The 17,565-nt window shown below is 47.0% G+C and overlaps 1 protein-coding gene across 1 annotated transcript; it reads left to right on the plus strand.

Moving 5' to 3' along the window:
• Nucleotides 1-6,282: 6,282 nt before the first annotated feature.
• LOC138249615 (golgin subfamily A member 6-like protein 6) lies at nucleotides 6,283-7,521 on the plus strand. Its single transcript, XM_069203563.1, has one exon. The coding sequence runs from the start codon at nucleotides 6,283-6,285 to the stop codon at nucleotides 7,519-7,521; it is 1,239 nt and encodes a 412-aa protein (XP_069059664.1).
• Nucleotides 7,522-17,565: the final 10,044 nt, after the last annotated feature.

Below are 17,565 nucleotides of genomic sequence, written 5' to 3' on the forward strand. Positions count from 1 at the left end.
ATTTTGTGTTTCGTGAACAAATGAAGTTGTAAAATAGTAAATTTCCACATTTTTTCAACTAATAAACATGATCTCATACTTTGACGCCTGTCCTTAGCAAATTAAACAGCCACATATAACATTAGAATACTCCCGTAGTTGAATATTAGCATTACGCTATAAATGGATGTTATTTAGAGAAAGCTCACCCTGTTTTTGACTCCCCACACCATCTATCGACCCAGCTGTTAGCCTGCAACTGACGAAAGACAGTATAAAAAGTCATACAAATGAAGCTTAATTTTCAGTAATTTTCCATTAAAAAAAATAAATGGATATATAAATGAAATGATAGAAATGTTTAAAGCGCAGTTACCCAAAGGCGTCAAGGCACTAGACGTTGCTTTCTGTCTGTATCTAGCTGTCTGTGTTTTCTGTCTGTATTTATCTGTAAAAAATCAATGAAAATGGAAAACTGGGAGCCTTACATATAATCTGTTCAGTGAAAGTTTTTAAAAGAGGGCGAGTGAGGTGTGCAAAGGCCCAGTGAAGCTCACCTGAGGTTTTCCAGCTTAGTAACATTTTATGAAGAGTGCCCTGCAGTGTGCACACGTCAAGGGAGTGCACAGCACTTGAAAAAGGTGAAGTCTGACTGTAGGTTTGGTGATGTTCACCATATGTGTGGTACTTAGAGTGGAGAGGACTGTGCCTCTGACATGGGGAGCACTTCCTTCTGGTGGCCTCTCAATGGGCAGCGGAAGGAGATGGTGGATGGCACATGGGACCCCAGTGGCATCAGTCTAAACAGGTCTCCACTAAATAGCATCCCCCCTTGTACCTCTGACAGTGCTGGCATTCTCACAATGATTAGGTCTAGCTAGAGACAGCTTTAGCTATATGCCAAAGCTAACAGGCAGTGTGCACAGAATGTGAATGGGACAGCCTCCCTCAGCCCCTGCTTGTAGGAAGGGTCTGTGGTGGCTGCCATGTATATAAAGTGGCGGGCGGCAGTGACATAATAATAAAAAAAGGGCACTTACCGTATTTACTTGCCATGACATCCTGTTCACTCCGGTGCCTTATGTCTTCGAAGCTCTGGACCCAGGAAACTGCACTAACCAACCCTGGTGCTGCTCTTGGGCTGTTAAACAGCATAAGAGAAGAGTCATGATTGGAGGGAGCTGCCTATCTCTGCGCTCTTAACCTCTTAGCTGCTGAGCCTTTTCCCCCCCCAGTGCTGAGCCCTTTTTTGGCTATTTGGGGTAGTTCGCACTTAGGCCTTCATAACTTTTTGTCCACATAAGCTGTCCATGCCAAATTTGCGTCCTTTTTTCCCAACATCCTAGGGATTCTAAAGCTACCCAGAGTTTCTGGGTTCCCCTGGAGGAGACCAAGAAATTAGCCAAAATACACATCAAATTTAGTTTTTTTTTAAAAAATTGGAAAAAGGGCTGCCGAAGAAGGCTTGTGGTTCTTTCCTTGAAAATGGCATCAACAAAAGGTTTGTGGTGCTAAAATCACCATCTTCCCAGCTTTCAGGAACAGGCAGACTTGAATCAGAAAACCACATTTTTCAATGCAATTTTGGCATTTTACTGGGACATACCCCATGTTTACTATTTTTGGTTCTTTTAGCCTCCTTCCAGTTAGTGACAGGAATGGGTGTGAAACCAATACTGGATCCCAGAAAGCTAAGCATTTCTGTAAAGTAGACAACATTCTGAATTCAGCAAGGGGTCATTTTTGTAGATCCTACAAGGTTTTCCTACAGAAAATAACAGCTGAAAAAAAGAAATATTGAAATTGAGCTGAAACAAACAGCCATTTTTCTCAGCGTTTTACTCTGTAACTTTTTCCTGCAATGTCAGATTTTTTAAAGCAGTATATCGTTACGTGTGCTGGACTCTTCTGGTTGCAGGGATATATATGGCTTGTAGGTTCATCAAGATCCCTAGGTACCCAGAGCCAATAAATGAGCTGCACCTTGCAATGGCTTTTCATTCTATACCGGGTATACAGCAATTCATTTGCTGAGATATAAAGAGTGAAAAATAGGTATCAAGAAAACCTTTGTATTTCCAAAATGGGCATAAGATAAGGTATTGAGCAGCAGAGGTTATTTGCCCATCTCTGAATTACGGGGTGCCCATACTAGCATGTGAATTACAGGTCATTTCTCAAATAGACGTCTTTTTTACACACTGTCTTACATTTGGAAGGAAAAAATGTGGAGAAAGACAAGGGGCAATAACACTTGTTGTGCTATTCTGTGTTCCCCCAAGTCTCTCGATACAAATGGTACCTCACTTGCGTGGGTAGGCCTAATGCACGCAACAGGAAAGGCAACATGGACACATCACATTTTTACATTGAAATATGACGTGTTTTTTGCAAAGTGCCTAGCTGTAGATTTTGGCCTCTAGCTCAGCCGGCACCTAGGGAAACCTACAAAACTTGCACATTTTTTAAAACTAGACACATAGGGGAATCCAGGATGGGCTGACTTGTGGGGCTCTGATTAGGTTCTGTTACCCAGAATCCTTTGCAAACCTCAAAATGTGGCCAAAAAAACACTTTTTCCTCACATTTCGGTGACAGAAAGTTCTGGAATCTGAGAGGAGCCACAAATTTCCTTCCACCCAGCGTTCCCCCAAGTCTCCCGATAAAAATGATACCTCACTTGTGGGGGTAGGCCTAGTGCCCGCAACAGGAAATGCCCCAAAACACAACATGGACACATCACATTTTGACAAAGAAAACAGAGCTGTTTTTTGCAAAGTGCCTAGCTGTGGAGTTTGGCCTCTAGCTCAGCCTGCACCTAAGGAAACCTAGCAAACCTGCACAGTTTTGAAAACTAGACACCTAGGGGAATCCAAGATTGGGTGACTTGTGGGGCTCTGATCAGGTTCTGTTACCCAGAATCCTTTGCAAACCTCAAAATGTGGCCAAAAAAACACCTTTTCCTCACATTTCTGTGACAGAAAGTTCTGGAATCTGAGAGGAGCCACAAATGTCCTTCCACCCAGCGTTCCCCCAAGTCTCCCGATAAAAATGATACCTCACTTGTGGGGGTAGGCCTAATGCCTGTGACAGGAATAGATCACACAATGGTCAATGTTGGTACTTACATGAGGCAGCTGTTGACCCTGGGGTGATCCATTCCTTACGCAGGTGCTAGGTGTAGGCACTCAAGTGGGGTAGTGTTTTTATCAGGACAGGTGAGGAATCCCTGGGTGGTAGGAATTTTGTGGATCGCAGCATATTCCTGCAGTTTGTGTGACAGAAATGCAAGAAAAATAGAATTTTTATTCAACATTTTAGCTTTGCAGGGTTTTCTGGATAAGAAAACTTTGGGGAATCCACACAAGTCACACCTCTGTGGACTCCCCCGGATGTCTAGTTTCCAGAAATGTTTGGGTTTAGTATGTTTCCCTATATAGCTGCCGAACCCAGGACCAAAAACCCAGGTGCCTGCCTTACAAAACCAGTTTGTTTTGTGATAGATAATTTTGATGTCTCCACAATACAATTTGGGCAGTGGAATTCGGTGCTGGGCTAAATTGGGGAGCTCCCAAGAGAGTTGTGCTTGCGAAGGGACAGCAGAATTGTCCTCATCACCTCCCTCATAATTTACTGGAAGGAGTTATTGAATGGGACTCCTCCAACTGAAAAATCACTCCCAGAGTCTGCGCCATTGTCCTATCCCTCGGACGCTGTCTCAGTATCTGCTGTCTCAGTCTCTGATCCTATGTCAGAGCTGTCCTCTATAACCAGAGTGACGTCAGCAGCAGTCATCCATCAAGATGCCATCTCTGCTATTGGCTAAACTGTTACTCTAAAACACTAGCCTACATAGACAGTCACAAAATTGCTGGTGTGTGTGTGATACGTGCAACAGTAGAGGCCACTTTACCTACACTTCTTCCCTCAATCAGCACGTTCTTTCAAGACACTCAAACACCTTGTCACATACCATTCGTCACAGTCTTTAGCACCTCCTGCGCCCAGTCCAACAATCATTATTGATGCTCCCACTCCTGTGTCCTACTCCTCGGATTCCCTCATTACCACCCAGCAAAAGTGCCCCTCATCTCTCCATAGCCACCCCCCACCTCGCACATACATTTCATTTGTATTATAGCACAGGTAGTGGCTGACTTTACTAACGTACTCAGCTATTTACATAAAATACAGATTTGCTCTTTGCAGTAGTCATATAAACCTTCTGCACTTCTTTATGGCACTAAAACTGCCACTAGACAAAAGTCTGATCCTTTTGTAGCAGAAACATAATCACAAGACTTACTTGACTTCTTTATTGCTGCCTAAAAGCTACAGTTGAAATGCGTCAGTTGAAGTATGTGCACTGCGTTGAAGACACAAGCTGCAACTGCAAGACAACTGGTGGCAAATATTTATATATATATATATATATATATATATATATATATAAGATATATATATATATATATAAGATATATATATAGATCACTTTTATATGTGGGTCTGGTTTTCCTGGGGGCCGATTGCAGCCCCCAGGGAAACCACACATGCACTGACAAAAGTGATATATATATATATATATATATATATAGAGAGAGAGAGAGAGAGAAGGAGAGAGAGAGAGATCTATATAGATATATCTATCTACATGGATATATATATATATATATATATATATATATATATATATATATATATACAGATATAGATCTATCTATAGATATATCCATGTAGATAGACATATCTATCTACATGGATTGATATATATATATATATATATATATATATCTATATATATATGTATTTTTTTTGGGTAGTTGTAGGGTGCCCTAGGGGCCAAAAAAAAAAAATTAGCCCCTGGGGGTGGCGCGATCACGCCCCCCCCGGGGGCCCCAACATTGAAACTGAAAAATATAGCCCCACAGGGGGTCACTCTGCCTACGGACGACCCCCTGTCAATTTCCTTTTTAAAAAAAATAAAAAATTAGCCCCTGCGATCGCCCCCCCCCCCCCCCCAGGGGGCCACAACATTGTTAATTAATTAATTAATTTTTTAAATTATGGGCCCTGGGGGGAGGGGGGGGGGGTGGCCCGTTTTACTAGGGGGGCCAACCCCCCCCCCCAAGTGAAATCCTTGGCGTCTAGTGGTGTTTCCTGGCCTCCGATCCCAGCTGTGCTGTGTTCGGGGACCAGGAAACGCGTTCAGGAAGGCCTCGTATGAAAGGGGAGACTCTCACCTTTCATACGAGGCCTTCCCAAACGTGGGGAAGGCCGTTTGGGGCAGTTTTCCACCATCGGAGCAGGAAGTGGCCCTATGGCCACTTCCTGCTCCGATGGGGAAAACAACACTGTGACGGGTGGGGGGTGGGGGGGAGACACGGAAGCTCTTCCGTGTCTCGCAGGGCTAAAAAAAAAAAAATCCTCGGGTGCACCTGGTGTCGGCCACTGCTCGTGACCCGCACCAGGGAGGTAGTGCAGGCGTCGGCCAGTGGCCGACGCCCTCACTAAAGGGGTTAAGAGTTTTGGAGCCCTTTGCTTTCTCTCACCCAGCTGTCTAAGACAGCTGGGTTAGAGAAGTTTAAAATGCGCATGTCAGCTGGCGGTCCCAAGACGGTCGGCCAAACGGACATGCACACTTTAAACACAGTGCACAGCTCCCTGCTGCCACTCAGCAGTAATTGCCCTGACCCGTCCAGACACTTCAGGACAGGTTGCTGAAAAATGAAATGGTAATAAATAAACTTTATTACCATATCATTTTTCAGCTGCTCTAGGGGCATTTTTCCAGTGGGGCAATGCTCCTCCGCTATGACAGAGGAGGTGCCCCTGGGAAGGGTTATTTAAAGCCGGGAACAGATCCCATTAGAGTCAATCAGTGTTGGGTGTGTTGCACATGATGCATAGACATTTGCTTCTGCACAAGCCAATAGGTCTGCCTAAGGAGTGTTTGTATTGCAATGCATAGATGTGAAGCATCCATGTGTTGCCATGGGACGTGCATTGATATCTCCCCTTGTAGCAGAGGCTGAAAGAAGCAGTAGCATTTAGAGACCTCCCTTTGCTCACCCCAAGTGGCAGGTAAGGACTGATGGAGGGAGCATAGGCAGCCATTCCTGAACAAGGACACATTTCTCAAGCATCATCAGGATTGATAGATGTGAGCACCAGCAGCAATGCCTGACAAAGGACACACTTCTCCAGTAGTGTCAGGACTGGAAGAGGTAGGACCAGCAACCAAGCAGGACTCAGGACACATCTCTCAACCACCATCAGGCCCGAAAGATTGAACCACCAGCAGCAATGCCTGACTCAGGACACACCTCTCATGCAAAGAAGGACCAGAAGAGGGAGCACGAGCAGCAATGCCTAACTGAGGACAAACCTCTCAAGCAGCGGCAAGACCGGAAGAGGGAGCACCAGCAGCAATGCCTGACTCAGAACACATCTCACAAGCAGCGTCCAGACCAGAAGCGGGAGCACCAGCAGCAATGCTTGACTCAGGACACATCTCTCAAGCAACGTCCAGACCAGAAGAGGGAGCACCAGCAGCAATTCCTGACTCAGGACACATCTCTCAAGCAGTGGACAGACCAGAAGAAGGAGCACCAGCAGGAATGCCTGACTCAGGAAACATCTCTTAAGCAGCGGACGGACTGGAAGAGGGAGCACCAGCAGCAATGCCTGACTCAGGACACATCTCTCAAGCAGTGTCCAGACCAGAATAGGGAGCACCAGCAGCAATGCCTGACTCAGGACACATCTCTCAAGCAGTGTCCAGACCAGAAGAGGGAGCACCAGCAGCAATGCCTGACTCAGGAAACATCTCTCAAGCATCAGCAGGACCGGAAGAGGGAGCACCAGCAGCAATGCCTGTCTCAGGACACATCTCTCAAGCATCAGCAGGACCGGAAGAGGGAGCACCAGCAGCAAAGCCTGACTCAGGACACATCTCTCAAGCAGCGGACGGACTGGGAGAGGGAGCACCAGCGGCAATGCCTGTCCCAGGACACATCTCTCAAGCATCAGCAGGACCGGAAGAGGAAGCACCAGCAGCAATGCCTGACTCAGGACACATCTCTCAAGCATCAGCAGGACCGGAAGAGGAAGCACCAGCAGCAATGCCTGACTCAGGACACATCTCTCAAGCATCAGCAGGACCGGAAGAGGGAGCACCAGCAGCAATTCCTGACTCAGGACACATCTCTCAAGCAGCGGACGGACTGGAAGAGGGAGCACCAGCAGCAATGCCTGTCTCATGACACATCTCTCAAGCAGTGGACAGACCAGAAGAAGGACCACCAGCAGGAATGCCTGACTCAGGAAACATCTCTCAAGCATCAGCAGGACCGGAAGAGGGAGCACCAGCAGCAATGCCTGTCTCAGGACACATCTCTCAAGCATCAGCAGGACCGGAAGAGGGAGCACCAGCAGCAATGCCTGACTCAGGACACATCTCTCAAGCAGCGGACGGACTGGAAGAGGGAGCACCAGCAGCAATGCCTGTCTCATGACACATCTCTTAAGCAGTGGCAGGACTGAAAGAGGTAGGACCAGCAGCAATACCTGACTCAGGTCATACCTCTCAAGCAGCAGAGCAGAAGAGGGAGCACCAGCAGCAATTCCTGACCAATTACACACCTCTCAAGCAGAGCAGGACTGGAAGAGGTAGGACCAGCAGCAAAGCAGGACTCAGAATACATCTCTCAACCAGCATCACAGCCGAAAGATTGGACCACCAGAAGCAATGCCTGACTCAGGACACACTTCTCATGCAAAGAAGGACCAGAAGAGGGTGCACGAGCAGCAATGCCTGACTCGGGACACATCTGTTAAGCAGCGGCAGGACTGGAAGAGCGAGCACCAGCAGCAATGCCTGACTCAGGACATATCTCTCAAGCATGGACAGGACCGGAAGACGGAGAACCAGCAGCACTGCCTGACTCAGGACACATCTCTCAAGCATCAGCAGGACCAGAAGAGGGATCACCAGCAGCAATGCCTCACCCAGGACACATCTCTCAAGCAGTGGACGGACTGGAAGAGGGAGCACCAGCGGCAATGCCTGTCTCATGACACATCTATTAAGCAGCAAGAGTGAGAGAGGGAGCACAAGCAGCAATGTCTGATCAAAGACACTTCTCAAGCAGCATCAGGACTGAAAGATGTAAGCACCAGCAGCAATGCCTGATCCAGGATTCACATCTCATGCAGCAGCAGGACCGGAAGAGGTAGGACCAGCAGCAAAGCCAGAATCAGGACACATCTCTCAAGCAGCATCAGGACTGAAAGATGGGGCCACAAGCTGCAGTGGCTGACTGAGGACACACCTCTCAAGCAATGTTAGGACTAGACGAGGGAGCACCAGTGAATGATCAAGGACATACTTCTCAAGCAGAGCAGGAGCAGAAGAGGTAGGACCAGCAGCAAAGCCGGGCACATCTCTCAACAAGCATGAATGCCGACAGACTGGACCATCAGCAGCAATGCTCGACTCAGGACTTACTTCTCAAGCAGTGGCAGGACCTGAAGAGGTATCACAGCAGCACTGCCTGACTCAGGACACATCTCTCAAGCATCAGCAGGATTGGAAGAGGGACCACCAGCAGCAATGCCTGACTCAGGATACATCTCTCAAGCATCACAGGACCAGAAGAATGAGCACCCGCAGCAATGCCTGACTCAGGACACATCTCTTAGGCTGAGGCAGGACTGGCAGAGGGAACACCAGCAGCAATGTCTGACCAAAGACACTTCTCAAGCAGCATCAGGACCGAAAGATGTGAGCACCAGCAGCAAAGACTGACCCAGGATTCACATCTCAAGCACCAGCAGGACCGGAAGAGGGAGCACCAGCACCAGTGCCTGACTCAGGACACATCTCTCAAGCAGTGGCAGGACCGGACGAGGTATCACAGCAGCACTGCCTGACTCAGGACACATCTCTCAAGCATCAGCAGGATTGGAAGAGGGACCACCAGCAGCAATGCCTGACTCAGGATACATCTCTCAAGCATTGCAGGACCGGAAGGAGGAGCACCAGCAGCAACGCCTGACTCAGGACACATCTCTTAGGCAGAGGCAGGACTGGCAGAGGGAGCACCAGCAGCAATATCTGACCAAAGACACTTCTCAAGCAGCATCAGGACCAAAAGATGTGAACACCAGCAGCAAAGACTGACCCAGGACACATTGCTTAAGCAGCATTAGGACCAAAAGATGGGACCACCAGCAGCAATGCCTGACTGAGGTCACATCTCTCAAGTAACGTCAAGACCGGAAGAGGGAGCACCAGCAGCAATACCTGACTGAGGACATATCTCTCTAGAAGAGCAGGACCAGAAGAGGGAGCACCAGTGGCAATGCCTGACTCAGGACACATCTCTCAAGCACTGGCAGGACTAGAAGAGGGATCACCAGCAGCAATGCCTCACTCAGGACACAGCTCTCAAGCAGCGGCAGGACTGGAAGAGGGAATTCCATCAGCAATGCCCAGCGTACGTGCAACCCCTTGGGCCGCTGTGGATTGTGGATGCAGTGAGGCTGCTGATGGGGCCTAGTGGATTGCTAAAGCTACCGCATTGTTCATACAGGCAAACATTTTGCACCTGGTAAAAGGGAGATTTTGTAAAAGAAATTGGGGGAACCTATTTTCTTGATAGACTTACATGGAAGCAGAGACAATTTTAGGCAGTAGACAGTTAAACTGAAGCCAGTTAGGGCTTTAAAAATGAGGTGTCTCCACCTGAATGGGGTCTGTTGTCATGCATGATGGTTATATGTCAGAATATTGTATTGTATATTGTAACCTATATTGTATATTGTATAGTATTTCATATCATATTTTGTATTGTATATTATATCATATTTCGTATTGTATAGTGCATCGTACACCATATCATATTTTGTATTGTATAGTGTATCATACACCATATCATATTTTGTATTGTATATCATATTGTATATCATGTTGTATTTCTTATAGTATTTTGTACCATATTTTGTATTGTATGTCGTCTCGTATATCATATCTTATTTTAAATTGTATAGCGTATCATATATCGTATCGCATATCATATTGTATAGCATATCACATATTGTATCATATTTCGTGAAATATTTCGGGTACTATTTCGTATTGTATTTTGTATTATATATCGTATTGTATATCGTATTGTGTTTCGTATTATTTATGGTTTATATTTCTTATGGTATATTGTATCATATATCGCATAGTATATCGTATCATATTTCGGATCATACCAGAAAATCATATTGATTTACTGGTACCACACCTGTTGGTCATTTAGTTCCCATACACCGTCAAGGCACTAGAGGGGGGATCTATTATATTTTGAGGTTGGGAGGCTACATAAATGGCATGACCTTGAGGGCACCTCTGCATTACTCTTATTATTGTTAGTGAGTCATGTGATCTTGGCGGGGCTGGTCGTCGCGCCCCTGGGAGTCAAAGCGTCTGCAGTGGGAGGAGCAGCAATACTGTCACATGACCCGTCAGCTCACTGGTGGTAGGGAAGCAACATGTGTGGCGGTGAGGAAACACTGGACAGCAGACCTCCATGGTGACCATGGACCATGGACAGCAAGAGGTCCAGAGCAGATCTCACAAGGCTTCCACTTAGCACTCTCTGATAGAGGAACAAGGGACAGCAACAAAGAACAACTTGATCTATGTCCAGACATGACCATAGCTACAAGAGTTCTAACAAAGCCTGCAATGCTGTGGGTGAGGTGGAATATACTGTAGGGTTCAGTCAGAAATTGCTGTAACTGAGGTAGTAGACAGCAAAGCCATGCTGCAGCAGGTAATAACAATTGCATTTGTAAATGTTTGGTTTGCATTACAATTAACAACTTTTCAAGGTGAATCACAAAATAAATGTATTAAAGTATTACACTCGAGAAACATCTGAACTTTTTCCATTCATAGAAAAAAAATTAAATGGTTTATATATTTAGTAGAGATAAACTATGTGAGTGGTAAAAACATCCTTACTAGGCATTACAGTACAAGAATATCTGTTCAAAGATGGTTGACAAGTTTTTCTGTATGTATGTGTGTGGTATTTCTATAGTGCAAACGTAACCAAAGGGCAGCAGAGCGTTGTGCAGGGTCAAAGTCAACAAGTGATAGGAGAGGCAGCTGGGTGGTAGATAATTAATGCCTTGTGATGTAGTGCCCTTTAAAGAGGTGCGTCTTCAACTCTTCTCTTAGTTGGAGTAACGCTGTGGCGGTCCTGGTGGGTGGGGATGCTGTTTCATATCCTGGGTACATAAAGGGTAAAGGCTTGTTTTTCTTTCTTTTTTTACACTTCTTAGTCTGCAGTCTGATGGTGTTTCGGCTGTGAGTGCGAATCACCAGAGATGATTTGGTCTTTGAAAGCGGTTATTTGCACATTGCAGCAAGATCTGGCCTAGGTACACCAATTTCTGTCCTCACCCCATTGTGCACATTACTTTTGTAGGTATCAAACCTGTGAATAACCGGTCAGTGCTGCATCCACACTGGGGGAAATTAAGCCTTTCTCCCTCAAGCCAAAGTGGAATTACCCACACCCAACATGTCTGCCACCGCAAAGCATTCCAATATTATGTGGTCTAGTGTTCTGACTAATTGTGGTGCTTTATTGGTATGGTACCGTTGCAACAGTTCTTCTGGAAGAGCGTTGTCCAAAAACCCAACTAATATGCAGCTTACCCTGTAGTCACCCCAAGATTCTTGCAGCTCAGAAACCTACGGTGGGGATGAAGTATTTGTGCATCTGCTGCTCCAGAGTCACCTTAATTAATTAGTGTAGGAGGCTGGACTGGCTTGTAGTGAGTACCAAGGGGTACTTGCACCTTGCACCAGGCCCAGTTATCCCTTATTAGTGTATAGGGTGTCTAGCAGCTTAGGCTGATAGATAATGGTAGCTTAGCAGAGCAGCTTAGGCTGAACTAGGAGACGTGTGAAGCTACTACAGTACCACTTAGTGTCATATGCACAATATCATAAGAAAACACAATACACAGTTATACTAAAAATAAAGGTACTTTATTTTTATGACAATATGCCAAAGTATCTTAGAGTGTACCCTCAGTGAGAGGATAGGAAATATACACAAGATATATATACACAATAGCAAAAATATGCAGTATAGTCTTAGAAAACAGTGCAAACAATGTATAGTTACAATAGGATGCAATGGGGAAACATAGGGATAGGGGCAACACAAACCATATACTCCAGAAGTGGAATGTGAACCACGAATGGACCCCAAACCTATGTGACCTTGTAGAGGGTCGCTGGGACTATTAGAAAATAGTGAGAGTTAGAAAAATAACCCTCCCCAAGACCCTGAAAAGTGAGTGCAAAGTGCACTAAAGTTCCCCTAAGGACAAAAGAGTCGTGTTAGAGGAATAATGCAGGAAAGACACAAACCAGCAATGCAACAACTGTGGATTTCCAATCTAGGGTACCTGTGGAACAAGGGGACCAAGTCCAAAAGTCACAAGCAAGTCGTAGATGGGCAGATGCCCAGGAAATGCCAGCTGCGGGTGCAAAGAAGCTTCGACTGGACAGAAGAAGCTGAGGTTTCTGCAGGAACGAAAAGGGCTAGAGACTTCCCCTTTGGTGGACGGATCCCTCTAGCCTTGGAGAGTCGTGCAGAAGTGTTTTCCCGCCGGAAGGACGCCAACAAGCCTTGCTACACGCAAATCGCGCGTTTGGCGTTTTTGGACGCTGCTGGGGCCCAGGAGGGACCAGGAGGTCGCAAATTGGACCTGCAGAGAGAGGGGACGTCGAGCAAGACAAGAGCCCTCACTGAAGCAGGTAGCACCCGGAGAAGTGCCAGAAATAGGCACTACAAGGATGCGTGAAACAGTGCTCGCCGAAGTTGCACAAAGGAGTCCCACGTCGCCGGAGACCAACTTAGAAAGTCGTGCAATGCAGGTTAGAGTGCCGTGGACCGAGGCTTGGCTGTGCACGAAGGATTTCCACCGGAAGTGCACAGGGGCCGGAGTAGCTGCAAAGTCGCGGTTCCCAGCAATGCAGCCCAGCGAGGTGAGGCAAGGACTTACCTCCACCAAACTTGGGCTGAAGAGTCACTGGACTGTGGGGGTCACTTGGACAGCGTCGCTGGATTCGAGGGACCTCGCTCGTCGTGCTGAGAGGAGACCCAAGGGACCGGTAATGCAGCTTTTTGGTGCCTGCGGTTGCAGGGGGAAGATTCCGTCGACCCACGGGAGATTTCTTTGGAGCTTCTGGTGCAGAGAGGAGGCAGACTACCCCCACAGCATGCACAAGCAGGAAAACAGTCGAGAAGGCGGCAGGATCAGCGTTACAGAGTTGCAGTAGTCGTCTTTGCTACTATGTTGCAGGTTTGCAGGCTTCCAGCGCGGTCAGCGGTCGATTCCTTATCAGAAGGTGAAGAGGGAGATGCAGAGGAACTCGGCTGAGCTCATGCATTCGTTATCTGAAGTTTCCCCAGAGACAGAGACCCTAAATAGCCAGAAAAGAGGGTTTGGCTACCTAGGAGAGAGGAAAGGCTACTAACACCTGAAGGAGCCTATCACAAGGAGTCTCTGACGTCACCTGGTGGCACTGGCCACTCAGAGCAGTCCAGTGTGCCAGCAGCACCTCTGTTTCCAAGATGGCAGAGGTCTGGAGCACACTGGAGGAGCTCTGGACACCTCCCAGGGGAGGTGCAGGTCAGGGGAGTGGTCACTCCCCTTTCCTTTGTCCAGTTTCACGCCAGAGCAGGGGCTAAGGGGTCCCTGAACCGGTGTAGACTGGCTTATGCAGAATTGGGCACATCTGTGCCCAACAAAGCATTTCCAGAGGCTGGGGGAGGCTACTCCTCCCCTGCCTTCACACCATTTTCCAAAGGGAGAGGGTGTCACACCCTCTCTCAGAGGAAGTTCTTTGTTCTGCCATCCTGGGCCAGGCCTGGCTGGACCCCAGGAGGGCAGCTGCCTGTCTGAGGGGTTGGCAGCAGCAGCAGCTGCAGTGAAACCCCAGGAAGGGCAGTCTGGCAGTACCAGGGTCTGTGCTACAGACCACTGGGATCATGGAATTGTACCAACAATGCCAGGATGGCATAGAGGGGGCAATTCCATGATCATAGACATGTTACATGGCCATATTCGGAGTTACCATGGTGAAGCTACATATAGGTAGTGACCTATATGTAGTGCACGCGTGTAATGGTGACCCCGCACTCACAAAGTTCAGTGAATTGGCTCTGAACAATGTGGGGGCACCTTGGCTAGTGCCAGGGTGCCCTCACACTAAGTAACTTTGCACCTAACCTTTACCAGGTAAAGGTTAGACATATAGGTGACTTATAAGCTACTTAAGTGCAGTGTAAAATGGCTGTGAAATAACGTGGACGTTATTTCACTCAGGCTGCAGTGGCAGGCCTGTGTAAGAATTGTCAGAGCTCCCTATGGGTGGCAAAAGAAATGCTGAAGCCCATAGGGATCTCCTGGAACCCCAATACCCTGGGTACCTCAGTACCATATACTAGGGAATTATAAGGGTGTTCCAGTAAGCCAATGTAAATTGGTAAAATTGGTCACTAGCCTGTTAGTGACAATTTAGAAAGAAATGAGAGAGCATAACCACTGAGGTTCTGATTAGCAGAGCCTCTGTGAGACAGTTAGTCACTACACAGGTAACACATTCAGGCACACTTATGAGCACTGGGGCCCTGGGTTACCAGGGTCCCAGTGACACATACAACTAAAACAACATATATACAGTGAAAAATGGGGGTAACATGCCAGGCAAGATGGTACTTTCCTACACAACCCCCCCCCAAACGAAGGACAATAAGACTAGCCATTACCTGATGAGTCTTCATTGTCTAAGTGGAAATATCTGGAGAGTCCATCTGCATTGGAGTGGCTACTCCCAGGTCTATGTTCCACTGTATAGTCCATTCCCTGTAGGGATATGGACCACCTCAACAATTTTGGATTTTCACCTTTCATTTGTTTTAGCCAAAGTAGAGGTTTGTGGTCTGTCTGAACAATGAAGTGAGTGCCAAACAGGTATGGCCTCAACTTCTTCAGAGCCCAGACCACAGCAAAGGCCTCCCTCTCAATGGCAGACCAACGCTTTTCTCTAGGGGTCAACCTTCTACTAATAAAAGCAACAGGTTGATCCTGGCCCTCAGAATTAAGTTGTGATAGGACTGCCCCTACTCCTAATTCAGATGCATCAGTTTGGACATAGAATTTTTTAGAGTAACAAGGGCTTTTCAGGACAGGTGCAGAGCACATGGCCTGCTTCAGCTCCTCAAAAGCTTTCTGACAGCTTGCTGTCCATAATACCTTTTTAGGCATTTTCTTGGAAGTGAGGTCATTAAGAGGGGCTGCAATGGAGCCATAGTTCTTAATGAACCTCCTGTAATACCCAGTGAGGCCTAGGAAGGCTCTCACCTGAGTCTGAGTGGTAGGGGGAACCCAATCAATAATTGTTTGGATTTTCCCCTGAAGTGGTGCAATCTGTTCCCCACCAACAAGGTGTCCCAGATAAACCACCTTACCCTGCCCTATCTGGCACTTTGAAGCCTTGATAGTGAGGCCTGCCTTTTGCAGGGCCTCCAAAACTTTCCATAGGTGGACCAGGTGATCATCCCAGCTGGAGCTAAAGACAGCTATATCGTCCAAATATGCTGCACTGAAAGCTTCCAGCCCTTGCAGGACTGTGTTCACCAACCTCTGAAAAGTGGCAGGTGCATTTTTTAAACCAAAAGGCATTACAGTAAACTGGTAATGTCCTCCAATGGTAGAAAATGCAGTCTTAGGTTTAGCATCTTCTGACAATTTGATCTGCCAATACCCTGCAGTCAAATCAAAAGTGCTTAGATACTTGGCAGATGCCAGTGTATCTATGAGCTCATCTGCCCTGGGTATAGGGTGAGCATCAGTTTTGGTTACCCAGTTGAGACCTCTATAGTCTACACAAAACCGCATTTCTTTCTTTCCATCTTTAGAATTGGGTTTTGGTACCAGTACCACAGGAGAAGCCCATGGACTGTCAGAGTGCTCAACCACTCCTAGTTCCAACATTTTCTGAACTTCTTGCTTTATGCAGTCCCTGGCATGGTCAGGCTGCCTATAGATCTTACTTTTGACAGGTAAACTGTCTCCAGTATCTATAGTGTGCTCACACCAAGAAGTGGTGCCTGGCACAATAGAGAAGAGTTCTGAAAATTGTCCTAGGAGATTTATGCAATTGTCTTTCTGCTCAGCAGTAAGACAATCAGCCAAAACTACACCTTCCACAAGAGCATCTTGATCTGTGGAAGAGAAGAGATCAGGTAGAGGATCACTGTCTTCTTCCTGTCCCTCATCTGTTGCCATGAGCAGGGTGAGATCAGCCCTGTCATAGTAGGGTTTCAGGCGGTTGACATGGAGCACCCTAAGGGGACTCCTTGCAGTGCCTAAGTCAACCAAGTAGGTGACTTCACCCTTCTTTTCAACAATTGTGTGGGGTCCACTCCATTTATCTTGGAGTGCTCTTGGGGCCACAGGCTCCAAGACCCACACTTTCTGCCCTGGTTGGTACTGAACCAAAACAGCCTTCTGATCATGCCATTGCTTCTGGAGCTCTTGGCTGGCCTGAAGGTTTTTACTGGCCTTTTTCATGTACTCAGCCATCCTTGATCTGAGGCCAAGTACATAATCCACAATATCCTGCTTAGGAGCTTTTAAAGGTTGTTCCCAACCCTCCTTTACAAGTGTGAGTGGACCCCTAACAGGGTGACCAAAAAGAAGTTCAAAGGGGCTGAAGCCCACTCCTTTCTGGGGTACCTCCCTGTAGGCAAAAAGGAGGCATGGTAGAAGGATATCCCATCTCCTGCGGAGTTTTTCAGGGAGACCCATAATCATGCCTTTGAGAGTTTTATTAAATCTCTCCACCAGTCCATTTGTTTGTGGATGATAGGGTGTTGTGAACTTGTACGTTACACCACACTCCTTCCACATGGCCTTTAAGTATGCAGACATGAAATTGCTTCCCCTGTCTGATACTACTTCCTTTGGGAAGCCCACCCTGGAAAATATTCCCAGGAGGGCTTTTGCCACTGCAGGTGCTGTAGTGGTCCTTAAAGGAATAGCTTCAGGATATCTTGTGGCATGGTCCACTACGACTAAGATAAACCTATTGCCTGAAGCAGTAGGAGGGTCAAGGGGGCCAACTATGTCAACCCCTACCCTTTCAAAGGGAACCCCAACCACAGGCAGTGGGATAAGGGGTGCCTTTGGAGTGCCACCTGTCTTGCCACTGGCTAGACAGGTTTCACAGGACTTACAAAATTCCTTTGTGTCCTCAGACATCCTAGGCCAATGAAACAATGGTACCAATCTGTCCCAAGTTTTCATTTGACCCAGGTGCCCAGCTAAGGGAATGTCATGTGCCAGTGTTAGGAGGAACTTTCTGTACTCCTGAGGAATCACTAATCTCCTGGCAGCTCCAGGTTTAGGATCCCTATGCTCAGTGTACAAGAGGTTGTCCTCCCAGTAAACTCTGTGAGAGTCACTGACATCCCCATTAGCCTGTTTGACAGCTTGCTGTCT

The sequence above is a fragment of the Pleurodeles waltl genome, chromosome 8, assembly GCF_031143425.1.
Source record: "Pleurodeles waltl isolate 20211129_DDA chromosome 8, aPleWal1.hap1.20221129, whole genome shotgun sequence".
NCBI classification, from domain to species: domain Eukaryota; kingdom Metazoa; phylum Chordata; class Amphibia; order Caudata; family Salamandridae; genus Pleurodeles; species Pleurodeles waltl.